The sequence below is a fragment of the Poecilia mexicana genome, unplaced genomic scaffold, assembly GCF_051168715.1.
Source record: "Poecilia mexicana isolate PSO_F unplaced genomic scaffold, ASM5116871v1 scaffold_5, whole genome shotgun sequence".
Taxonomy (NCBI): Eukaryota; Metazoa; Chordata; class Actinopteri; order Cyprinodontiformes; family Poeciliidae; genus Poecilia; species Poecilia mexicana.
This window is the reverse complement of record NW_028263374.1, coordinates 20611518-20638932: the sequence shown is the minus strand read 5'-3', so window position 1 is coordinate 20638932 and position 27415 is coordinate 20611518. Positions and strand designations below refer to the sequence as shown.

General features: G+C 36.2%; 1 protein-coding gene across 2 annotated transcripts; it reads right to left on the bottom strand.

The window, feature by feature from the left end:
* Positions 1–1361: 1361 nt before the first annotated feature.
* LOC106908746 (protein phosphatase 1 regulatory subunit 1A) lies at positions 1362–27415 on the bottom strand. Of its 2 annotated transcripts, XM_014974930.2 has the most exons (7): positions 26787–27415; positions 14368–14428; positions 8766–8803; positions 8541–8604; positions 6730–6912; positions 5769–5897; positions 1362–4339 (listed from the first exon to the last, which is right to left on the bottom strand). In XM_014974930.2, exons 1-7 carry the CDS (start codon positions 26865–26867, stop codon positions 4260–4262), a joined length of 636 nt encoding a protein of 211 aa, XP_014830416.1. In that variant the 5' UTR covers positions 26868–27415; the 3' UTR covers positions 1362–4259. The 2 variants fall into 2 exon arrangements, with proteins under 2 accessions (XP_014830416.1, XP_087861847.1); XM_088005721.1 differs by lacking the exons at positions 14368–14428; positions 26787–27415 and having other exon boundaries at positions 8766–9828.

Sequence of the window (27415 nt, the reverse complement as noted above, 5' to 3'; positions counted from 1 at the left end):
CACTGAGTATGATAATTTAAAAGAAAAAGTAAATGTTTGTTTATAAATGAGATTGTGGTCAATTATTTTCTGTTTCACTTTGTTTTCATGTTTATTTTTACTGGATGTGCAACACAAACACTAAATCCTTGTTGGACATTTCTGCAAATTCACCTCCAACCACCACCCATCCAACTTGGCGCATGTGTACAACTAATGTCTGTTCAAGAGGCACCAAGAATCATAATTGAAGCCTTTAGTCTGGGCTGTCATTGGTGTCTGAGTTATGCCCCGGTTAACTCTTTGTGATAATGCAGTGTTTGTGTGTGAAATTATGAGGAAATAAATGAATCCAATTTGGACAAAGGCAGAAACACGAGCTGTGTAAAATGTTAGGCACTGTGATTACCTTCCAGATGCACTGTAGTTATTGTAATCATAAATAAATCCAGGCAATAAGAATTAAAATCCTTACAAGGAAGCTTCCACTATTCTGTTCTGGGCAGGAACCAGTGACACCAAAATATGATTTACTAGTCATGTGACCATTTTGAAATTCTGACATTTTCTACTCCTCCAGCAGGAGGAGGTATAGAGTGAGAACCTATTCTGCTGCCCCAACCTAGTATTAAACTTCACATGGTTTTCAACAGAGGTTAAGCTAAAGACATTAAGATGTACATGGTTTCTAATATGTAAGTATTTAATTTTATTTTCTAAATGTAGTACATGTATTGACCATTGCCTCATGACTCACTCCAATGCTTATAACAAACATTTTCTGGTGTTCATGATTTCCTTTTAAGAATACAAACAATAACCACAGCGGCCCAGTTTACTCAACATTGTAAGTTAAGCATAGAGATAAATGACATATTAAAGTTCGTTTTGTAATTTTTGCAACATATTTTAATCACGCTTTTTGTTCTGAGTGGATCTTAAGAAATATATATGAAGATATGCTGATGTACTTTACCTAGAGATACAAATGCTCTAAAAATAGCATTTATTTTTGTCTGTAGGGGTATCACTTGTAACTTGACATGCTGCAGTGTCACAAAATGCATTTGTTGAACCCTGCCTTCTTCATGAAAAATGCATGTGGTTTTATACTCTTGGGTCCAAGTACAGTGAATTATTTAAGCTAAAGGGTCTATTTTTAGGGTTAAGTCAAAATTTACCCCAAGTAAACCCACGACAAATGGTGCAGTGGTAAGTTTAACTTCACTCTTATTTCTGACAATTCAGGAGATGTTTTTGACCAACTCTGCTTACGGCACACATCCTGACTCTGACGGCGACTCTCAAACAAGGTGTCAGCCTTAACCTGCAAGAATTTAGAAAGTGTCCCTGGATACGAGTCAAAGAAACATAACCCATCACCAACTTAAACATTTTATTGTATCAAACAAAAGTAGATTACACACGCAAATCAGCTATCCATTCAATTAAAACAGAAACAAAAACTTCCAAATATAATTCATTTAAACTACACTGTTACCATTCAAAACACAGACATTACAGGGTTCATAAATACAGGGGGAGGGGAAATAAAAGCTTTTACAGGAATGTTTTACAGTCTTTGTTTGCTGTTGAGAAAATTGCCAGTGCTGAAAGTGTTAACTAAAGAGGTTCTGTTTCTTTCAGACATGGTAAATATGACGGGAAGGTTATGGAGGGATTGTCACATAATCTACATGATAATGTCACTGCAGTGAAACAAATACCTCAGAATGTGATGAGAACAATTCGAAAAGTGGTGATCGCTTCATAATTTCTTCAGCACATACAAAACTAGGAGAATATTTTACAGAGAATGCAGCAATTACAATGCGTGTCCATATTTAAATATTTAGATTGTTGTATAAAATACAGCAATGTATAGTAAATGCCTCAAATTCAGACCTAAAAATATCATCACTTTACATTCAGTGCCATGCATTGAGATGTTTATTATGGCCTGGGTTCAGGTTCCCAATAAGCAATCATATGTTAAGAATGATGGTGCAGTTTGCTCAGTAGAGATGAGTTTCCCTTTGCTAATCCAAAATATGTAAATTAATCTGCAAATTTATCCCAATGTAATGAGCTCCACTCATCAGCCACACATTTACAACCTGGCGGTTCAACTGCTTTCCATATGGAGGAGCAACATATAACTTTGTGTATGCAGTGAAATAATGTACTCATTAAAAAGTCACACTTTTTGAAAAGTAGAATGCTCATGGGTCCAACTCAAATGATTAATTTCCCACACTTGACTGTTGTCTGCTAAAGAGTGTGCTGGAGCTTATTACAGCAGTCACTAGGCAGGACTGAGATAAACTCTGAGCAAGTTTCCAGCCTTTCACAGAGTCACCACAGACACACAAAGCACATGCACAAGCTCAAGAGTTCAATTTGAAATAAATCGTTTGAGAGAAGTGTCCATCTTGATTTTGGGACGAAATTGCCAAAACTCTCCTCGTGATGTTGATTTAATTCCACACCAAATAGATGTGTTTTGCATGGTCGATTTTTAATTAATCACTACAACTTGGAAAACATTATAATTTATGCACTTTATTTTGTTGTTCAAATTTAGTTTTTCCCTTGAGAATCTACCAACATGTTTGTACGGAGAGAAAGAGGCTGCAGAGGGTCACTGTGTGTGTCAGGAGGCCTGCTACTCTTGATTTGTCGAATCAGGACAGACAGCTGTCAGTTTAGGGGACAGCTACAGCTTAAACACTTGACATTAAATTGTAGGACAAGTAAAACAAAGTAGTGACTCTCTGGCAAGTATAACAACTTTTTTTGTAGCACACAGAAATGACTAGAACCTCATTAAACGACGAGTCGATAAGTAATCAAAACGGAATGAACAGCACTTAAGCAGGGAGTAAAACTGTAAACATTAAGTTTATTAAAAACTGTTTCTGTATGGTCAAGTCAGATTCATCATCAGAAGAAATGATTAAGCTGTGAAGCTGTGTGAAGTGAAGTGTTTTGTGAACCTACATATTAGAGCAGCGTTTCAGACCGTCCAGCTAAAACTGCAGTTTGGACAAAATTACAAAAGGTAAGAATCATAAGAAGAGGAACAATTTGTGATTCGTTATTGTCAAACTGATTGTGTTGTGTTAGTTTATGAAGTTTACAAACATTTACATCTATTGAACTGTCTCTAATTATCAGCTTATACGCTTAAGTTGGTTGATATCAGGGTAAAAAAAACATCCTGATCAGGATTTCGAGACAGTACTGTAAGTAAACATTTTTAGTATGTTATGCTGTGAGGTGGTAGCAACGTTTAGTGAAATGTTAGAAATGCTTTTTTCATCTTAAAATATGCCAGCTTCCTAAAGCAACTACAGGCTAATTATGAAAAAAATAAGGTCTAATCAAACTTGAGTAGCTGCTGGAAGATATTAGCAGCACGGTGCTAATACTGGTCACAGGAAGTTTTTTCATCAATTCAACTAAGTTGTAAATTTTTCTTTCAGAAGTATTATTATTCATGCACAACAATCATTGCAGTAATGAGTAAAAAATGCTTGAAACAATGTTGGGGGAAAAAAAAACACTGACTTTGTGATGATACTTTTTTATAGGTGCATGTTTGGTTAAAAAAAAAAAAGTGATTACATAACTGTACAAATGGGGGGAAAAGGAATTTTTAAAAGTCAATTTATTTATTTTTGGCCACTTTTGAACTCATTAATTAACCAGTTATCATAGCTCACCAAGTTATTCATTTCAAGATTCAAAGCTCATATGTTTAAGGTGATGCATGTTATGTAAATATACGTTCTAATATGAATTTCACTCATCACATACTGCTCACTCAGTTAGGGACCGTGTTTCTAATTACAATTTAAACTCCATTAGCTCCATTTGTTTATCATGTGCTGATCCATTTTATCAATCCAACGTGAAATAGGAAACTCATAACACAAACTAAGACATCTGTAAAAAAAAAAAAGTATTATGCTTTTCTTGTTCGTTTTGGTCAATAAGAGGGAATATCATGTATGAAGCATGGTTATGAATGTGTTACTGAGGCATGGATCTCAGATTTATACACACAATTGGCTAGCTTCAGAGCAGTACAGTAAGAACTGTTAAAAATGTGGTTTAACTTTTCACAAATAGATAAAGAAAGATTTTGTCTTATTTTTGAGGTGGTAACTAAAGCCTGGCTGCAGAGGTATAGCGATGCCCTGATGTTCCTCAATCTGCATGGACAATCTTTTGTCACTGCGTTGGGCAGACTGGACAACATTTGGCTGCACAGACGTCTATTTCTTTGTCTCGAGGCTGACTTTGTTCGTCTTCTTCCCTGATGGCTGGTTTGCACTGGATGCTCCTGCCTTTGTGTCTGAAAATACAGACAAGCGATAAATACTAAGAGTTGAGAAACAGAGGCACGCTTTCGATTCAATATTCTTCAGAGGAATTTCATGAAAAGTGAATAAATATTTGGTAACATATATTATCATTCTTTTGAGAGTGCATCTTACCTCATTTAATTTTTTGTATATGTAGTTATTGCATTCTTTGTCAATTCCATCAGATATATTTCGGATACAGTAAAGAGTCTCATTGATAATATTTTCCCACTGAAGAATATTCATGCTCAATATTAACTCATTTTAAAATCACAGGTCTTGTATGCCCTTTAAATGCAGTAATGTTTTTTTTTTTTTTTTGTACTTTTTTTAAAAACAAGTGAACAAGCTTGTTTTGTTTTTACGTTGCCCTTCAGGGTTCTGCCTTATTCAAAAGGCGGCTAAAAACATTCTTATCCCAGTATGCTTTTCCTTAATGACTTTTAAAAATTACAACATGTGTTTTTCATTGTTAGTATTTTTGAAATACGCTGTCTTTTGTCAATGTTTAATTCTTTTCTAATTCTTTTACTCTCTTTGTGAGGTGATTACTTAGTGATCTTCAACTGTATAAGGTGCTACGTAAATAAATTTTAGTTATTTAAGACCACATTAATGTTTCATGAAAAAAAATTTCTTCCCTTTTTCCCTTTTTGCATATTTGCAGTTTCTGACATCTCCTTTAGAAGCTGTTTGTGGGATTATAAGTCAAAGGTCCAATTTTCCCAGGGAATTTAAATGTGTGGAAAAACTAAAATATGAATGTATTTAAAAAATAAAATAAAATAACTGAAGTTAGCATTTGCTTATTTTCTGGTTTACAGAAGTGTTATTTCGTTGCTATTTCATGAAGATGTTTGCAGATTTTACTGTTTAAAGGGCCTATTGATGCATGTTGATTTGCAAATCCTGCATCCAGTCAAGTACCACACAAAACCTTTGTCTTTTTCCAGGGATAGTTTTCTAGATTAGTTTCTTAAACCATCTGCTGCATAAGGTAACAATTATTTCAATCAGCAGAGTTTTTAAGCCCTGCTTAGGATCCTGTAAAGTAGCTAATAACATATTAGCTGGCATATTATTTTAAAGATTTTTTACCAGGGGCAAGGACACATTTTCTTTAGATTTATTTTTGGTTTTAACACTTTAGATATTAGCATCTGTATTCAACCTTGATATTCAGCTCCATGCCTCCAGCAGCTGAGTGACTGTCTTCCTAGATATTTCACACATGAAGTCAAGGCCACTTCACAGTTGTTTATTGACAAGCCATGATTATTGACACTGACCAAATCTTGTTTACCCTGCATAAATAAACCCTGTGTACTTGGCAAATGGACAGTGAAAGTGTCCCTTCGTGAACAGAAACAGACGTGGGAGGAAAAGATTTGCGCCTTAGCAAGGTTGATCTTTGTTTACCTGTTAGTGCATTTTCTTTCTGGGACGAGGGATCTGCTACGGTGGCCACACTGGAACAATCGTTTTTCTCCTTGGAGAGGGGGCACTCAAGTTCACCGCCGGCATCTAATAGGCTCTCCCTGGAGAACTCTGCAGGGAGCAGGGAGGCAGATAAATGTTGACCGGAGAGAAACTACAGCCAGAGACAAAACTCAACGTGCTAAAGATGAAACAACATCCTGCAGCAGTAGTTTTCAAGTGATGAACAGAGCTGCTCCACCTTTCATCAGTCAATGCCACCTGACATTTACAGTTGAAGGTTATTTACCCCTCATAACAAATTTAAACCACTGATCTTTGAGTGAATCCATACTCGACAGAACTGGTGTTAATGGTCATTGATTTGCTTTCCCCGGCTTCCGCTTTGCTTCTTTCATCCAGACTGAGGGCTTCATTAAGCCTCCACTGGTGAAACTTTCAAATACAGGACAATCATCTTGTAATCTTGAAAGGGGGCTTTCCATGTTGTACGTCACACTGTGGGCTGATACAAAATTTAAACCACTACACAGTGCTACTGCTTCAGGGAAATAAACCCGGTACACTCAGAATGCATTAGTCGAGGGCAATTACAAGTGTGGTTAGTGTGTGCTGTTAGCTCTACCTGCCATTACATTGAATTAGTTGCTCCAGGCAAGGCTATTTTTGTCAGAGAAACTAAAATAGTTTAGCTCAGACAGACAGCATCTGCAAAGATGGATGTCTTTGCATGTAGTGGGTTTAACAAAAACATTTGCTATGTTATAGCTTGAAGAGAAGAATCAGTGTCAATAAGTAAATACCGACTTAACACTTTAGTGTACAGTTGAAGTATGACTGTTTAAAGTAGATTTTTAAGAATTACATACATAACCAACTTATGCTAAAGCACTCTTGGCAAGCAAATAATAAAATCACTTTTTTTTTTTGGTTTCTAACTTACCTTCCATTTGGCAGCGCAGCTTTTCAAAGGCCTCTGCAGTGGCCTCGTCATCATGTGGGAGCTCCTCGCCAGTGGGAACAGAGTCGGGACTGGGCCGGTCAGACAAGCAGCTCTCTGAGGAGCATTCATCTCCAGCTCCCTGCTGCTGCCTGTACAGGTGATGTTCTACAAGAAACTGCAGCTCTGTGAAGAGGGACGTCAAGAAAGACATTAACGCGCGAAAATAACGGCTGATGGCGACCAAACAGGGTAAACAAGGTTAAGGATGAAGATTTTGTTGGAGGATGAAGAAATCCAGATAAAGAAGTTTAGCAGCTTATTTTTTTTTTCTGTTAAATTAACCACCTGTACTATTAAGAAGGGGAAAACAACTTAACACTTATTTAACATGTTCAAAAATAAAGGACAATAATTATCACCTAAATATTCTGACCACCAGAGGTTACCTCTAACAGATTGTTAAATAAAACGACATAATAAACATTCAAAAATATGTCTCCAAATGTTTATTCTTCAATTTAACAAAAAATGCTGTCACTTTGACTACATATGCTCCTTCCTGCCTTGTAGATGTGCTGGAAAAACAAATCGACTTGCTCATTTTCCTTGGCGTGTGTTTTCTCCACTGTTAGCATTGCATAAAAGTTCCAAAAACCAATAAAATTTTTCTCATGTAGGCCAACTTTATAAGTCAAAAACATAGAGACTAGAGGGGAGACCCAGTCTAAAAATCGGATAATGAGTCCTTGGCGAAGGAAGAGCCACACTGACAGAGAAAGTTAGAAATTGGACCCAAAGATGGAAAGATGGAAAGAACTTCCCTCATTAGCTAGCCAGCGCTATGCAAATTATACTGTGCAGACAATAGTGCCTGGAAGTCGTTTAAACCTACAAAGTGGAAATGGGATGCAACAATGACTCCTTCTTTTTGGCCATATTACTTGGTGTTTTCATTAAACTAAAGTCATTCATAATGTATAGTCAAAACAAAAATCTAATTCTGGTAGAGGAATTTATTTAAAGTCTATCTGAATTCATTTAAAGTCTGTGTGTTTAGAGAGTCTGTCTCTCTAAGCACATCTGGATTAGGAAAGGTAAGTTTATTTTCACAGCACATTTCATCAACAAGATAATTAAAGGTGCTTTGCATTACATCATAAGGGAACATTGCAGTGATAAAAAAGTAAAAGCAAAGAAAAGTTTACTGTTTAGCAGAACTGAATATATTTTTTCCATTTTGATCTTACAGCTTTGAAAAACAACTTCTCCTTCCACAGTTTTACACAGAAACCCCTTCTTCCTCTTTAATCTCCAAATATAAAGTTTATTTCACCATAATAAAGGATATTAAGGTGTGTCCTACTTACTCAAAAGCTTCCTTGAACTCAACCAAATCATTTCCATCCTTTCATCTTTGCTTTACTATTTAAATGTGATCTAGATCAACAAAACAAACCTTTATGTTACAGGTGAAAAGAGATTCTTGGCTGTGGAACATTAAAGTAAAAGTTGAGGCCAATAAAACTTCTCAGGTTACTCTGAATGCATTTTCTATTTCTCTTTCTCAAAACTTTATGCAGGTCACTTTATCAAATACCTTGTTGCCTTAGCAACAGGTTAGCATTTCTAGAAATAAAATTAAATGTGAAAACTTAAAAGGGATTGGTGTTTTACAGATATAACATTTTGTATCTTTACTGCTCTGGAAAAGAAGCTGCTCTACAATGGGAGCTAATAGCAAAGTGCTGTTTTTAACAGATTGTCACCATCACACATGCGAAAGAGATAATAAGGTTGATAAAACAGTGCACCTTTCATTGTTGGTGTCCCCTTTTGTCCTTTTCTTCGTTGTCGGGGAGAATTCAACAGAGCAGCCTGCAAAATATCAACATTACATATCAGCTAAGCAGAAAGCACAAAGATGGATTTGAGCTGAAACTCAATTTAATGAAAACAACAGTAGAGGGATTTTTTTATTTTATTTTTAATAATCATATTTCAGTGAATCTGTGTTTTAGAGAGCTTGATTGAATTACCTTATACAACTGGTTTGGAAGCCGATCTTCATCTATTTCTGTCACAAAGCAAACAATCACTTTAGTTCTGGATACAGAAATAGAAAAAACATAACTGCAACAAAAAATCTGTTTCAGATTTTGTGTTCGTAGATGGAGTTCTGCTGTGCATCCAAAGAGAGCAGAGCAGAGAAGATAACCTCTGCCCACATCACACATTATCTGATACAAGGGCCTGATTTTTACCCAGCACTGATCCTTGCGACGCTGCTACACATCAATTACATCCACCTTCAAAGACAAACCCTAACCCCAACCTACGAGTTGTGTAAACTTATTTCCTATGTAGTCAGAAAAGACAAGTTCATTTTCTATGACGCTGTAGTTTGACTTTTTAAATATACTTTGTAATTTTTTATTTATTTTTTTTTTTCTAATTTTTTGTATTTCACTTTTTAACCAAAACAATGTTAGTGACGCAGAGAACATCTGCGTCACTAACTGTCTGGTGTTTTTTGCAGGATATTTTAATTTCTAGTGGCCCTTATTTAGCAGTAAATGACCATGAAATAGGAGGAAGAGGAAGGAGGGAGAGAGAAAAGACTTCCAGCTAATTGCCCAAAACTGGGACTCGGACACAGGACAACCACATCAAGGACCCCAATCTACCAGCTGAGCCACCTGGCACTCAAACTCAGTTCAGTTTTGTCCCTTTTAAGTGAATTTATTTGAGCTGATCCAGAACTGTTTTAGCTGTTAACAGTTTTTCTGAATGTCTAAAGAAATGTTCAACAGCATATAAGCTGTAAAACTCGCAGAAGCATTTCTGAGTAAAGAGAAGATAGGGAGATGTATTATGTAGAACATGATAGCCTTAGAGCTGAGGGGGTTAAACGTGTTAAATGAAACAGCTGACTCTGGTACAGTGAAATCTCTGATCAACAGTGAGCATCTTTAACTTACATCAAAATCTATGTTTTACAGCCTTGAAACTTTTTTTCTAGGACACCACCTAGTTGCTTGGCAACCTACGCATCCCTTGGCACTGCAAATGATGTTCGTCTGTGTGTGTGTGTGTGTGTGTGTGTGTGTGTGTGTGTGTGTGTGTGTGTGTGTGTGTGTGTGTGTGTAGGGGTGCGTGTGTGTGTGTGTGTGTGGGGGTGTGTGTGTGTGTGTGTGTGTGTGTGTGTTTGAGTGTGCTTGCGTGCCAACTTGCATATAATATCCCTACTTAAAAGTATGCTCTGTTCAAAAGATAGTGCTTTTATTTTAATTCGCTCATTCCTTTGATTTTCTTTATACACCAAACTCTAATCCAGAAGTGAATAAAGACTTTCAGAAATGCTATTAAGTGTTATTTTAATTATAATTGCATATTTCTTTCTTTACAAAAATACACTCAATTCAGTTGTGTTTTAAATTTTTGGGAAAAGTTTAATTTTCTCTCAGTTTAATTCATACTTTTGAATAAAGCTATGAAAAAGTGACATGAACATGGCTCTTTAAACAACAACCAAGGAACATAAAGGACAAAAAAAGCTACATTTACTCTTTTCTTTTCATTTAAAATTCTGTACATTTTGTATAATAATGAGTTCGCTCTTGTTTCAGGTTCTTAGACAACTGGTTTATTAAGTGTAAAATGGGTCAAGCTTGCTTGAAATCTCATTTGAATCTCAGATTTTGGAAAAATGCAAATCCAGTTCCCTTTTTTCAGTTGTTTTCAAGTATTTCAATTAATCAGACACCTGCTGAGAGCCAAATGAGACCATTATTGTGGATGAAGATGAGCTGCCTTCATCATCAAAACATGGAAATAGACAACATAGTGGGAGCTGGGCAATTAAGAAATTATAATCAGATGCAGATGGATTTACACTGGAACAAAGTGTTCGTGGTTCAATTGCTAAAATCACAGTAGATTAAATGAAATCCTGAAAGCAACAAGAAGTTATAGTTTGATTTATAACAAAAAAAAGAGAACAATTTGGGTCAAGAAAAATAAAGTTTGGCAGTAATGGTTGACTATCAGATTGTTTCATCTCTGTGTGCGGCCCATCTGTGCTGCAGAACGAGGGAAAAAAGCCAGTAAAAAAGCTTTTCCAGTAGTGATGAGTCTATCACTGCAACTCCCAGCTGGCCGACTGAAACAAAGCAAGATGAAAACAGAGACACTCCTCTGACTCGCAGCCAGTTGTCCTCATCTCTAATGAGTTTAAAATATAAGCCACTTTCAGAAAAAAATGAGAAAATACTGACAACCAATTGCACTGTCTGACAAATGATTGAAAATTCATGCTGCAGTTAATTATTGATGTATTTGAAAACTAAATAAAAATAAATGTCTCATGTGTAATCCTGCGTCTCCTTCAGAGTATGAAAGGAAGAGCCTGTTTTGTCTATTTTTGCACATTTAAACAGAAGTGGCGCCTTTCTTTTCATGCTGAAGCTGCATCAAGCCTCCTTTGCTTTTTCTCTGTATCTTTCAACAAAAGAAGCACCAAATGTACTTCTGAAGCAGATACAAGCTCACAACAGAATTAATGATAGCAATGAGGTTATGAAGAAAGCAGAAACATGATTATCTCATGTCTGCATGCCTCCTTTCATATACGAATCAGCCAAAGCTAGAAGAAAACCGTGGGAAGGTTGTGAACTAAAATGCACAAGACATTTTATTTGTTGTATCTATTCCAACAAATCATAAACAGGACTCTAAATCTAATATCTAAGTGTTCTCCCTCATTAATTTTAATAAGTGAATAATAAACATATATGTACTGTACAGATATATGTGTTAATATTTTTAATTTTGATTGGAAAGACACAAACTATTGTCAAAAGATTTTAAAACTGCAGACAAGTCAAATTATCATACTTTTTCTTTGTCTTGTGATTCAGTCCTCACATAACTAGTAAAAAAGAGACAGTCTAGCTAAGTTTATCATTTGACATCCCTTAGGTTACAGAAATAACATTTGCAATTTAGGCAGGTGTGAATCTGTGGCAAAGAAAATTTGACTGACAATTGAAAGTTTGGAGTTTATTTCCAGTCTAATTCTAACACAATGTAAAATGTCCTGGGAAGGAAACTGAATCCCTTATTTACTGATCTGTGGTCCAGGGGAGTAATAAATGCATTAATAAATGTACTTTATTTTTCTAAAAATGCTACAAAATCCAGTAAACAATGTAATCAATTTTGTTTTGCAAAGTCTGAGGAAGATCTTACGTTTTAAACAATTGATAATTTTTCTCTGGCACAATGGAAAGTGCTTAGGCTTTACAAATTGCATACAAAGCAATGCAACATGACAGGCAACTCCAATGTTGATAAAAAATTTTAAGAAGATAGCTAATAATATTCAACACTTTCTAAATTAGGAGGAACGATGGCTGTGCATATTTTTAATTCTGTCTCGCTTGCATGAACAATAGAAGTAATTAAATTTCACTAATAAATCTTCAGCGTCAGCACTTCTTCCACGCTTATTTGATCAAGTTACTTCAAGAATCAGTGAACGCAAGAAATCCTCCAGTTTGTAGGGTCAGCCTTGAAGAAAACTGAGGTCGCCCTCAGTCTCTTAATGACCTTCTTCATTATCTTCATGTATCTTGGTTGTCTCTGCTCCTCTGTCGTGCTTTTGGGGGATCACAGTGCACAGAGAAGATCACTATGCAGCACATTTAATAATGCAGGGATTTATCTGATGTGGGGCACACCATTACTGCACCAGTGCAGCTCTTCTTTCTGATCATCATGTCTGTTCGGCCCCATCCCCCTCCCACAAGCTTTTACTCTCACACACAAAAGCACACGAAGCTGATCACGACAGCTGTGATATTGTGTGTCTGCGTCTGATTCAGTGTATCTTTGCATCTGCTTGACTTAGTCCATCTCATTAGTTCAGTTTTTAATTTCGCTCTGACATTTGTGGGAGGTTTAATGAGCGCTAAGCAAGAAACAAGCCACATAGCTGCACTTCAACGACAATGAAACTTCTTGAGCTGCTTGTGGCAATTAGGAATGATTACTGATCCCCTCAAGACGAATATGAGAAGGATTTAATAACAACTGTGAGGGTTTTTACCTAAACAAGTTTAAATAACATTCAAAGCTGTGAACAATGATCAATGTCTACAGAAACAATAGAATTTTCATCTGAGATAATTTGTTCACGCCTACCTTCAGTTGCATTATATTTGTTTCGCTGTTTATTTGCTGATCCCATTTCGACTTGTTGCTGCTTGTTAATCATCAAACCCACTAATGGCGACAATATATCAAGTCCCAGAGTGACATCCCATCAGGTGAGGCATAGAAACTATGGCTGCTGCACATCGAGGCTGGGGAATGAAACAGTGTTTGGTATCTAATGTGAAGCTTTCAGTTCTGCAGTAAAGCAAAGTGCTTGTTCACAGAGACACCTTTTTTAGTAATCTGGGTTGCATTTTGCTCATCTCTAGTTGAAAACCTAAAATATTTAAAGCAACTCAGATGCAAGCTAAGCTATTCGACACGGAATAGGATTAAAACCTAATTCAAATGTTATGTGGTATATTTGCAACCTGGGATTGAGTCAAGCACCAAAAACACTACATATTTCTTTTTTTTATCCTACTTTTAGGGATGCTTAGAAGGAGAAGATTGCCAAGGGTGAGATTCATGAAAAAAACAAAAATGTTCCGGCCTCATCTGCATGTAGTTAATCATTCTCCGCAGATATTCAGCTCAGCTTCCTTAGTTTGTTATAACTTATTCAGCTAATTGATTTCAGGTGGTTTTTGGTTTTGTTAAAATGACTTTCATGGTTTAAAATGAAAAATGTATTTTTTATACACAAGGAAACAATTTTAAAAGAACTGCAGATATGTATCAAGAATCATGTTTGCAATGCTGGACTTTCTGTGGGTAAAATATAAACATGTGAGATAAAGAACAAGAGCATATTAATAGCCTAATATTTATCATGACTCATCGCTTCGTTCCTCATTCAGACCAGAGAATACCAGCAAGAGAAAATTATTCTCTCTGCGTTCATCTCTTAATTCTGCGGTGGGTCACTTTACACACAAATATATTCCCAAATCAACAGAGGCAGTGAGGAAAGCAGGGAGGATGACTCATGCAGCAAGAAAAGTCCTCAGAGGTTCGCTGTTATGTTTGATCGTCAAGATCCCGTGAGATGACTCGTAGCTGTTTTTCTTGCTGTAATGCAGCAGGAAGATTCATTTGGTGGTTACAAGGAATGAGATGCAGAATAACAGCACTAGAGCTGAAAAACAGAAATACTTTTACCCTCATTTGTGTATAAAATTTTAGCTTGAAGAATATGCAAGATTTTGGAGTAATGAATTCAGTCTATGAAGTTGCATTTAATAGTGACTGAGGATACTGAAATTTCAAGCATTTTATTTCAAACTGTGTTTTGTGTGTGTGTGTGTGTGTGTGTGTGTGTGTGTGTGTGTGTGTGTGTGTGTGTGCGGGGGGGTGCGTGTGTGTGTGTGTGTGTGTGTGTGTGTGTGTGCGTGCGTGTGCGTGTGTGTGTGTGTGTGAAACACAACTAAAAATAGAAAACATGTTTCTTTTTAGCATGTTATTGTCACATGTTGAGTCTCCTACCTGGTGAGGACTGATCACTGGATGCCACCAGAGTTGCAGGTGTGGGTCTGCGTCTTCTGATCTGAAAAAGATAACGTTTTGTTCAGGAACTGATTTAATTATTATCAACACAGTTTTAGTATCAGACAAGTGTATGAATGTTCACACAAATTTCTCCATTTTCTGTCAGTATTCTTGAGACCTTCGTTTTCAGAAGGTGTTCAGTTTGACATGCAACCAATAATAAAACGATGGCAAGAATAGCAGTGCTTTGTATTTAACAAGTTATTTGAATGGATTTTATCAGCATGACTGCAGCCCTTTCCCAGTATGAGCAGTTAATAGGGTCAGCCCAGCATCCAGGATCCTGCTGCTTTCAGACTACTGGAGGTCCAGAAGAACTGGGATTCTGCAGACTTTGAAGATGGCTGATTTGGACCAGGGCAAGGCTGCATCCTGCAGCACTGAGACCAGATAGTTATCCAGCTCCTGCTTGTTTCTGGGATCAGAAGCAGCAACACGCAGTGACTAAAGAAAGATTTTCACTAGCGAACATTCACTTAGAGAGGAAAATAACTGAGCAATAATGTTTAAAGATGACGGCTCTGAGGTGGTGCAGGACTTTAGTGTGCATTATTTGATCACTGCAGACGGAAAGGGTAGTTGCAATGTGAGGGTTGAGATTTTTTTGTGCTTTGGAAAATGAAAGAAAAAGGAGCATTCATAAAAGAAATACCTTGTTGGGAATATCAGTATATAGGAGACTAATAAGAAGGGGCTTAATGGAAATAAAATTGAAAGAAGAAACAAAATAAAGCCTCTTCAGAGCAAGATTCATCATGTGCATCAATACATATATAGAAAGTTAAATAATAAAAACGAAAACCGCTGTGAACTGCTTAATAGTACTTTCTCTCAAAAGCTCTTGAGAGGAAAATCTAATTTATTTTTTATTCCTCAGACAAACCCAGCAACAGGAGACTACTTTTAATTTATTTGCTCAATTAATGTAAAGCCCTATAATAAGCTTAGCTTAAATAGCGTTAATTATTTTAGCACTGTCACATCTCCTCCTCTTGACTTACACAAGCGTAAACAATTGTACTGCAGCTGACAAGGCTGCTGGGTAATGCTGGGTGTCGAGTTGGTCTTCATCCTGAAGGCTGCTTCACTTAGCAAAACCTCATCCAAAACAAAGCAGCATCAAAACGTGATCAGTTTTCATTACCAAAAAGGAACTTTAAAATTAGGTGCTTTAAAATTATGCTTTAAAATGTACATCTGAACTAGAAATCAATAAGGCTTATGTTTTCAACCAAGTAAAGTCACTCTGAAGTATACATAAATGTACTTAACTGTGGTAACCAGACGTTATTGCTTTCAGTTTTATTAATCTTTCTTCCTGCTCAAACCTTTCACTTTCTGTCTCTCTTCAAACACTAGTTAATATTTATTTTATATTTTTTCTCTTACATGTGCTACATATATTAGATATTGGAGTTTCACAAGGTCGTAGACCTGAACTGATGAGTTTCACGCTTTGACTCCAGGTACAAATGTGACTACAGATTTAAAAAAAAGTCCCTTGGCACAAAAGAAGCAGAGTGAGTTCCATCTTTCTAGTACATCCAAAGTGATGTGATTCAGATATGAGGGGCGTTCATCACCTTTAAAACACAACCTTGCCAAACAAGAAGGGTTTGAATATGTGATAATAATGTATTTTCTTTTCTATAGCAGCCAGGCAGAGGTGTGCAGCTCCTGCGCACAACTACATGTAATTTTTGAGAAGATTGCTTGCTTCTCATTTTAAGGCAGATGCCAGTTATTAACTTCAATGATTGCAGCCCTCGATTTGAGCCAGTGTGACTCTGCTATGCATTGCTGCTCATAGTCAAGATGTGTGGAAAGTCTTATTTCTCTGTTTTACTCTGCTGTCTTTTTACCTGGTTCCTGTGTTTTTGCTCTGCTGTGGCTCCCTGTGTTCTCCATAATTTTTGTGAGTTTGTTTTATTTTTCGACTATTTGTTATAAACATTTTTCCTTATATTCATCCAGAATCCGTCTTGCACTTTGGTCCACCCTCCACTCACACATCATGACAGATAAAGTATTAATAGCTGGTCAATCTGCACAAAGAATCAACAACATAGGCTTGTAGTTTAAAACACAAACCAGCAAGTAATCAGAAGAGGTAAGAAGCCTTTACACACAGGATCAAGAAAATGTCTGTGAAGGTTTTACAGCTCTTAGAGCTTGAATAGCTTCTTCTGTTTTTTTTTTTTCTTTTTCTATGATCTTGGGTTACATGATTATTTCTCTGACAGAAATTAATTACAGTGCTAAAGAATGGATTAACCCCGGGTCCTTTTAAATATCTAAGCAACTAATCATTCAACAGAAAACAAAAAAAAAAAAAAATCAGATTGATAAATAGATTGTTTAATTAATGATACTTCATTACTGAGATTTAAAAGTAGCGTCAATCTGTCCTACGGCCTCCATGCCAGTGATGAGTGTACTTATACACGTGGATTGTAAATCTTCTGTAATTTGCACAATACTTTTAGCAGTTTTAGCTTTAAGTCTTTTTCCATTTCAACAAGCCAACCCACTGGCCTACTTTAAAGGACAACCATGGCTGTGTAGCACTGATTACAACCAGAGTCATTGTTATTCTTCTCACCCTGCAGCAGAGAAAACTCCCCGATCCTCCACTCGCACAAACAGCAGCACTTACTGAACGGACTTGCCCTTCAAGCCACCATGCCTGCCTTTCAACCCACAGTCTGTTAATAATGAACGCCTGTCACTTCTCGAAACAACGAACAGCAGCATTCTTTGAAAGTAACTGGTGGGCAGGAGAAGCCATAGCTGTAAAATATAGGTCAGGCCAAAAATGGCAGGGTTGTGACTCCACTAGTATGTTCATGGCTCTGCTTTGTAATTTTTCATGTGCAAAAATAGACATTAGAGTGGCTTAATTACTCTCTTTATATTTCTTTGTCCTCAAATTGAAAAAAATACCTGAAGAACAAATCTTGGGAAATAAATCAAAAATGTTTTTTTTTATTTTCATAGGATAACTAAAACTCTCCAGATTAATTTATTTACAACTAAAAATTAATCTCTTTTCTTATCTGATCTCTGAGTCGGCACACCAAAAGAATCCTTGGAGAGATGAAAAGTCGGTTCTGTTTGGTTTTATAAAGTGATGCATTCAAATTAGATTCAAGGTCAATGCTGTGGAAAAAGTGCTTTATGTTCTAGATCAGATAAATGGTAGTCCCCTGCATTAATTTATCACTTAGATTATTGATGACTACAGTGATGACTATACTCAGACTCAATTTTTATGTGTAATATTTCCATTGCTAAACAGTGAAATTTACTCACTAGCTTTTTTATTTTTATTCCCATCTGTACATAGATCAGAGCAAATTTGTAGGTAAATTAAATTTACAACTACTGAAATAAAATAAATATCTGGCTTTTATGTGGTTTTTGGTTCAGCTACAGACAAAGCCTTTGATTCATTTGGAATGCTCAATTTTTTAATTGCCTTAAGTCTTGGTTGATTAGAACCAGGAGAGTTTAATTAACATAAAACTACTGTTCACATTTTATGGCTTTAATGATCTTACCAGCTTCTCTGCAGGAGTTCATCAAACTTAGTAAACTTTGTAGGTTCAGTATAAATCTATTTTAAAATGTCTGAACAGGAAGTTGCTCTTTTGAGCTTGTGCTTGATTCATCCATCCTCCGAGGGGTTTGGTTAATGATGAAATATTATTCCTGAATAAGAAAATAAGCTGCATAAATAAAAGGTGAAAGTAACCTTCCCCAAGGCTTGTTACTGGGGCAACCAAAGAAGATCAGAAATCGTGCAAAGTGGTGAGATTATATCAGTTCAGGAGGAAGATTGCGATTTCTCATCTTTCATTCTGTCATTTGACATGTGATCCTGGCATTATTCAGACATGAGCTCCTCCATAATGAATCTTTCAGACTCTCCAACAGGGGGCTCACTTTGATTTGATTAAGATGAATTACTCCAGAAACGGTCACATCACTACCTGGGGTTTGGCATTCCTCTAATACCCTCTCAGTTTCTCTCCGTCTTTCTAAGTCTTTTTAAGTCTGCACATTAACTGAAGACTAATGATGACCCAAATGCTCTGAATGTTCTCAGTAAAGACAGAAAGACAAAGTCATTGCAGGGAACATTAAAGTACAAAGTCTCATTGCTGAATTGCATGCAGTAAATGGCTTTCTAACTTCATGAGTCACTCTCCCAGGAACGACATACTTCTAACTATATATAGTTTTTCTTAAAAAGCACTTATGTTTGTATGTTGTGATTTAGTAAGATTATGTTTCCACATCAATAACAAAAGGGGGAAAAAAGCACATTCAAGAAAATTAAAAAGCTATACAACCATTAATAATTTTGATTCAAAAGATAAATATATGTAATGAGAGATTTTCCCATTACATATATGATGATATGATGAGCAAAATAAGCAATAAAAGACGACATAAGGCCAATGCTTATTTTTCAGGTCTGCTAGTTTTGCACTCACGTTTGGTTTTGTTAAATGAAAGCCTGAACTTATAGCCTTATATTAAAGTTTTCCTTAGTCTTTTATGTTGTAGTAAGTAGCACAGCTTATATCTTGTTAAAGCTCCAAGTCACTGACATATGTAAAAACAGAAATAAAAAAAAGAAATACAACTTCAATTCAAGCCGTTCAAATCCTTGATTGGATAAATTGGGATTAAAGAAAAATGTTAAAGCAAAGAAAACACTAGAAATAATATATTTGCATAACAAAGGCCTACTATATTCATTCAATGGGAAACAAAATAATTAATATCAGATTGATAGTAAGATTGTTTAATTAATGAAACTTCATTAATCAGATTTAGAGTGGGGTGAAAACATAAAGTCCAGCTCAAATTAAAACATTTTTCAGCATTAGTGATGACTTCAGAAAAGGTCAGTGTGGAATAAATTGAACGAGGGTGAACATATGTCACCTTCCATTTTCTATTTCCACATAATAATCCTCATGTTCACTCACACATGCACACCTGACGACACCCAACAACCGGAACCGCATGTCGTTTTTCTGTACAGGAACTCTTGTACTTGATTTGATAGCCAAACATTTCCCTTCTACCATTATCTACTGGGTATTAAGTGTAACAATTAAATTTTAGCACAAAATTAACATTGAAAATCTAACAATATTTAGCACTAGACACTTTAAAAGCAGAACAGAAATTAAATGTACTGATATTTTGGAAAAATTCACAGAGCATGAAGGCAGTAAAATCAACTTAGTTGTACAGGAAACCGCAGCTCATGTGCAAATTTCAATAATGACTCATGTTTGTTTAGTACTGACAGTTTGCTTAATTAAATTCAGGCTTCTGATCCTAGACTGAATAAATATAAGCTTTCACTTTCGATTTTTTTCAGAACTTTGTAAAGAGATAATCAGGGAATTTTATACAGTTAAATGCACAGCAGCCATTTCAGTTCATTTTTCTCTTTTTTCAGCCACTTCTATGGTTCATAATTATCACTCAGTGAAGCACTCCATGCACATAATGTCATTTTGAGATCTCTCTGACCTCTATTAACCTGGCAAGTAAATGGTTTATGGACTTGGAGTGGAAGAAAAGGGTGTTACCAAGAAAACTCAAGCAAGCAGAGGCACAGCATGCATACTTAGTGTAGAAAGACCCCAATTGACCTTTTTGGTAACTGTGATAAAAGCAACAACAAAAACATGTTTGAGTTCAAAATTTGTTCAGAAAATCAGAAAACATGGGTAGCAGGGAATTCATCTAACCTTGCTAGCTGTCCTGAGCCATATTGTAGCTTTAAATCTACCTTCATAGCATGTTTCAGTTACTTTAGCAAGGAAACCTAAACCAATTCAGCCACATGCTGTCGTCAGCTTGTTACAGATCTCAGACAAATGATGTGTCTATATAGAGGTCAAAGGGTATCTTAGCCAATCAGAGGCAAGCAGGCAATCAACCCAAAGAACAGACATCTGTGAGTGGCAAAGAACAAAAATAAAATCTAATGTTCTATACAAACATGAGCATATATAAATACATGAAATCACAAAAGTTAAAGAAAACAGTTCAACTCCAATTCCTTATTAAGTTTTTTAGGGTTTAATCTCCATGAAGAGTGGATCTAAAATGCTTCTAGCAAAGATTTATCTCTGCTGCCTCCTCTTTTAGGAGCCAGCATAACTTATTTGCCTTGATATTTCATGATATATCTCAAACATAAATCACTTTTATGTTCTGAAATCCTGGTTCTTAGTTCTCTTTTAGTTCTGCAAATCAGGCCACAAGGACATTTCAATAACTATATAACATAGTTAGTCTGACAAGTGATTCTGTGTGAAACAGAAAAGCTTTTATCTGTATGAGGATGTAGGGACACATTGCCTTTCATAATTGCACTACACTCAGCTCAGCTAGAACCAGACAAATTACCACCAAGCAATTGAGACAAAAAGTGAGCACAAGGCTTATAGTTGTCTGCTCTACCTAAGAAGTCTCCCAAATCCTTGGCCCACTTATTGACAAAAATGGGAACCCTCTGGAAGTTGTGTCTACAATTGTATCTCCTTAGAAAGCTGGGAGAATGTAGTTGCCAATACAATGTTTAACTACTTGCTGGAAGGAGTTTTAGGGGCTAATGCTACACCCCTGTTCAGACTTTTAACTTCCTCATAACATTTATGAGGAAGTTAATGTCTCTAAATATTTTTGCAAAGATCTTTAGCTTGCATGTCAAAAGCTTCATCAGTATTATAAATACTTCTGACTTTCAGAGGCTGACTGAAAGGAAGACTCTGCTTTAGGCTGGAAGGATGATAACTACTGTAATGTAAAAGTGTTTTCCAATAGGTCACTATATACAATTACAAGATGCATAATGCAGAGTGGATCCGTTTCAGAAAGATAAACAATGCACAAAATGTGTTTCAGAAAATATCCTGTGCCTTTAATGTAGAAGGAAGCTGCTGGGATTTGATTTGAAAATCAATGTCATATTAGAAACCAATTAACTATAAGACGACCAGGTTCCAGGCCGTGTGCAATAAATAGGCTTTACACAATGTTGTTACCATAGAAAATTGTATTCATTGTTTTTGTATTCATAACTATCCTCAAGAGCTTTCTCTAAGAAACGTTTTATCTCTTGTGCAGAAGCCAATGTAGGATAATGGCTCAACAGTGTGTAGAATACTCTCTTTCCACGTTGTCTCAAGATCTCTAATCTATAAGCATCTTTGTTCTGGACTACAATGGCACCACCTTTTTCAGCTGCTGTTATGACAAAAGATCCAAGCCTAATGCATCAATCCACCTGAAATGTTGAAGGATGAACAGTCAGGATTACTTAAAGGTTTAAGCTTTGTTCCTTTCCAAACTACTCTCAAAAATGTTAGATGTATAAATCCCCAAATTTCCCTTTGCTTCGATTTTCTTTGCTTTCTCCTTTACTATTCTGCTCAGGAATAGTGTTTTGATCATGTAATATTTAATATAACACAATACAAATTGCACACTTGCAGATGATCAGATTCAGTTTTCTATTGTTCTGTGTTGACAAGTTCCTCAGGTGTTAAACATTTAAGAGTCTAATTGATGAAGGATTGACGACAGGTGGAGTACTCATAATGATAAAATCTCTCTTTAAAATGCCTCATGATTCATAGTGATATGTTTGCTGTCTGAGAAAGAAAGCACATCAGATGTATATTGTTTTTTTAGACCATGAAGTGTCTAAATAGAACTTGAAAAATTAAATAGTAGTGTTTTGACATTAAACACTACATCTTTGTGTGCTCAACATTGAAGTCTACAAAGGGCTCCCTTTCCACAAACATGGATATTTTATTTTATGAATACAAAGCATTGCATAACTGCAAAATTTGAGGAAAATAATACATAACTTTTTAATATTTTATACAAATTTCACAGGTGTGGAATTCATATCTATTCAATGTCCTTTACTCTCACACCAATCAATAAAATTCAAAGCAAACAGTTGCCTTGAGTTTTGACTTGACCAAAAGGACGTTTGAATACTTTTGTACACTGAATCTGCTTGCTAGCAGAATAAATAGTTGTAAGCTTTGTTTTGTTGATATTGACTTAAATTTTAAATGCATAGTGGACTACAGGAGGGTTCAGTCATGCCCCTGTTTCCAATTACAGCAATGCCTGCTGCACAGAGGCTGAAATACTGATATTAATTTTGCATAAGATTCACGATATTACTGCATGTATTGCAGTTACCTTTCTTCTTCATTAATACTTCAACATAAATCAGCAGGTAACGCTGCACCCTAACCCAACACCCGTTGCCATCCTTCAACAAAATGCAAAGGTACAAAGAGCACAAAATGCTATGGAGTCGTCTTTGAATCGATTTTGTTCTAAGTGTATCGTGGCACACAGTAAGATGCTGACTTAAGTTGTCACAAAATGACTGCCAAGAGCTTGAGATAGAAAACAGAGGATCTAGATTTTCTGCATATTTGCAATGTAGTAATTGTAGAGGACGCAGCACCAAATCAGTTAAAATGTATAATGGAAGTGTCCTAAGTTAGTCTTTGTTATTATTAGTAGAGGACTCACTCTCTCTGCTTCAGGCTGAGTTCCCAAACTGAGAATCTTCAATTAGTTACATCAGTCACTGACATCATTAAGCCTCTATACGGTTTTGCCAATCTGCTCCTTTGGGTGTACAGTGAGTATTTATGCAATGTTGGCGTATTGATGAAATATGAGGCTGTTTTTTTTGCTGCTATCTATCAAGAGCCCAGGGAGGCTGACCTGACTGACACCCCAGGTCTCCAGGGTGGCTGGTTTACAATGCTGAGAGGTGTCAGGGTGCAAGGATTACTGAAGCATGAGTGAAACCCCTTTGGTGTGAAATTCATAAACATGATTCTTTTTTTCACATTCAGAGGTTCCTCTCCGTTTGTTTACCGCCTGCTGGGCTTTCTGGTCACAGTAATACTTATGATAAAAATACAACACCACTTGAGAACCAGCATGGAGAGCGAGATGCTCATAGTGATGCTGAAATAAATTGAAAATGCATCCTGAAAAGGAAGAGTCCCACTGGCACATCATGAAAGGTTTCATCATGCTTGTATTGAGGTTGTGAGCTAAAACTCTTCTGGGTTTTACAGGTCAGAGAAAACAGATTATTTTATTTGTATACAGCCAAAAGGAAATGTGTACTATTGAGTAGAAGGAGGCAAACAGAAGGTCAGAAGTTATTTTGAGCCTCTCTATTGAACAGCTGCCACCTAGAAATAAAATGTACACTATATGCAGTTCATAACAAAAATCCCCATACCACTTGGACTTTTTCTCTCTATCACTTTAAATTTATATTTTTGCAATAGATCAATACAGTAAAAAAAACAAGCAGTTTCCCCAAGAAGTTAGAAAACTGTGCACCTTTTTCTTACTAAAGTGTCCACTGAACATGTTGTCCCAAATATATAGTAATTGGTTTATGATGTGTCAAAACTCAAAATTACTTCAAAAATTTTTTATTTTTCAACCATGGAGGTCACCATTTTTTCACCTGGTCAATGTGGAATGTCAAAGACTAATGTATTTTTATTTTTTTAAACCTACAATATTATTTTTGAATTGGAATATTGCTTGGTCAGTTTTTTGTAAAGCAGGTAAAACAAGAATTCACAATAAAGATTTTGCATTTTTAACTCAGGTTTTTCTGCTTTTTCCTGATAGGTTTGAAGGGAATTTAATTTTTTCCCTTGTTTTTTGCTTTTCATGTTTGATCCTTTTCAAGAAGATTTCCTGAACATAAAACTTCACAATAATTCTGGCTGGAAAAAAAAAATCTAAATTCCTTAATATCTCAGAAGAAGTGAGAATATATTGAACTTCCACCTCCTGATAGTTAAGCTTAAAAATATGCTTTAGAACCAAAATGGTGTCAGTCATTCACCTTGAACCCAAGAGCAACAGATACAAGTTATATATATATATATATATATATATATATATATATATATATATATATATATATATATATATATATATATATATATATATATATATATATATATATATATATATATATATATATATATAGGATGATTTTTAGCCTTCTCAGTTTTACCTAGTGAAATGTAATATTTTTAAATGTTGACATTTAATTGTCAAAATTAAATGTTTTATTCGTAGTGAAACAGAACAGGGTCAGATTTTGCTACAGGTTTTTTTCTGTCTTTGAGTCCTTTGGTTAGATCACGCTCTCTGTTTTCTTTGATATATTGAGCATAAACACCTTTGACGTCACTTTGACAATAATGTAGATGGACACAGTGTTTCTTCCGTAGTGAAGGTGCTTTTAAATGCCTCCAGGCTGCAGGGAAGAACGGCTTATTGGTAGAGGAAGGTCTCTTCTATAATGCGTTGCTTATAATGCACTGAACTACAGCTCTTTGCATCAAGTCTATTTTTTTATTTGGAATGCATGATATTTTGGCAAATATTTTATTTGACATTTATATCTGTATTTATATGTGCACTTTCATAGTTTCATTGTGTCACTGTACATTTAATCAGCAATTATTAGATATTTTATGTTAACTGTCAAACAGCTTAATTAAATGGATGGTGGTTTTTTCCTGAAACCGACCTGATCTATGTGAAAAAAATATAACCGGATTTCTTGTTGAATCACAAATTAACTGCAGTTAAATTGTCAGACCTGTAGAGAAATCACTTGTCTGACATGCTGTTAGTTAAAGACCTCCAAAATCATTATGCCACAAAATAAATAAGTTCAAAGACAGATCGGAAACTAAATCATGACATCTATAAGTCTGGAAAGAGCTAGAAAGCAATTTTAAGACATTGAGACCACAATGAGATTTTATTCAGAAATGGAGAGAAACATGGAATAGTGGAGAACCTTATGAGTAATGCATACCAAAATGATGCTAACTCATCCAGGAGATCAATAAGGAACACAGAACAAAATCTAAAATACTGCATGCCTCAGTATTCTCGGTAAAGATAATAATTCAACAGTAGGAAAAGAGACTAAAATAGCTTCCACAGAAGGGGAATCACTAGGAGGATGTTTATCATGTTACTTCTGCTGCAAAAATAATGCAGCATTTCAGAAAAAATTAAAACATTGTGCCAATTGTCAAACACAGAAGTGACAGTGTGATGGTCTGGGGCTCTGCTGGCTCAGAACCTGACAGACATGCCATAATTGATGGATCTGGGTTGTAATAGTTTTGTTTTGGAAAGTACTTTTTTTAATATAGATGTGCTGTATAACCATATAAGATATAGTTCTGTCTCAGCCTTCAGCTGAACTTGACCACAACCTCACACAGTTCCTGAAAATCTTTTCACATGGAAAAATGTATAAATAAACAGAAAAGCATTGAGAAGTCTCCAGGCATCCACGGTTCCCCAGTGTTTTTCAGTCAGAATGAAGAAAACACTAAAAAGTAGAAGGATACAGGAAAGAGGAGAGGCAGATGGGGCGTAGGCAGACTCCTAAAGCTTTGCCGGCTGTATTCAGCACTCTTTCATTATGAATGAGCCGTCATCTTCATTTTATATTTATAAAAAGGAGAAAACCTGACATATTTTCACATGGTATTCTCCACAGGCACAAGAACTGCACGCGCTGGGATTTTCCACTGACTAAGCCTTATTCCCTCCTATATCATGAAATGCAGATTTCTTGCATCACCCCATATTTTGAAACAAACATGATTAGTTTGCTAATAACAAACACTGATTTTACTACTAGATTGGAAGAATAAATATTTACACCAGCGATAGTGAATTCATTTTTAACCTATGATGCAACAGAATTTCTATCAGTGTTTCACAGGCTGGAACCGTGAGCAGTCAATCTGTGAAATCAAAAATTCACCCGATGAACCCCTGGAGATGCATGTTTGAAGTCCAACATTACTTTTAACACTGCTGGGATCCTAAGTGCCTACTACAAATCTGCCAAGCTGTGAGTCTAGGTAGGTGGAAAAATCAATCATAAATTCATTGGCCTTACAACCGCTCTGCATTCAGGACATACATCAAGTGTTAAATGTTTTAACTGTGCTTAATTTAAAGACTACACACAATTTGGGACACAGTCTCCTGAGCAGCTCAGCATCAATCGGTTTTGCTTAAATTCCACTCAACTGTCTAAATCTAATGATTTATAGTCTTTAACAAATTGTTTTAAAAGTATAAATCCTTCACTTTTCCAAACATGAATCCACAAAGACATTCCAGATTCTGACTGATCCACACAGCCAGCTTTTCTTCCCCGTTTTTTCTCCCCTTTTTAAATTTTCCGTTGCGTTCCGCCTTACTTGTTCTGCTGCCTCTGGGTCCAGGTGGGTGTCCAGCAGGGGGACGGTGAACTGAATCTTTCTGGGGCTCCCAGTTTCCATGGTGGTGCTGTCTGTCAGAGAGGAGAGCAAGAAGAAGAAGAAGAAGAAGACGAAGAGGAGAATCCGTGCAGAGGTAAATGAACCAGGATTAAAAAAAATAAGTGGGGTCCAGCTTTTCCCAAAAAATAGCCAGTTTCTTTTTTCTTCTATTTATTTTATCTCTTGCCTACACCTTCCCCTAATAAGCTTTCTTTTACTTATTTCTGACCTACACACTTGCCCTGTCCTCAGCACCTGCCAGCGTGTCTTTCCCAGCTCCCCTCTCCTTCCTCTCAGCCTCTCCAAGCCCTCAGTGCTCAGGCAAGGGCATTTTGAGCCAGGGACACCTCTTCTCCTCTCCTTCTCTCCCATTCGCTGTGCTGCGCTCCCCTTCACACGAAGCCCCGCCCTCTCTTCGCCATTCTGTGTCTCTGTATTGGCTGTTTCATCTCGGGGCTGTTCTGCAGCATCCTCTGCACAGATGGCAGAGTCAGGATGACAAAGAAACGCTCTCTCTATCTCTGCTGAAAGGGAGAAAGAGTCGACCGCTGCTTTGGGAGTATTTTTAA

Excerpts from the sequence above, each read along its gene's own strand:
- LOC106908746 (XM_088005721.1), bottom strand. The coding sequence starts at position 8,963 with ATGTGTGATGTGGGCAGAGGTTATCTTCTCTGCTCTGCTCTCTTTGGA. Across the intron at positions 8,605-8,765 it reads TTCCAAACCAGTTGTATAAG|GCTGCTCTGTTGAATTCTCC; the intron begins GTAATTCAATCA and ends GATATTTTGCAG. Across the intron at positions 5,898-6,729 it reads GCTGCGCTGCCAAATGGAAG|AGTTCTCCAGGGAGAGCCTA; the intron begins GTAAGTTAGAAA and ends TGCTCCCTGCAG.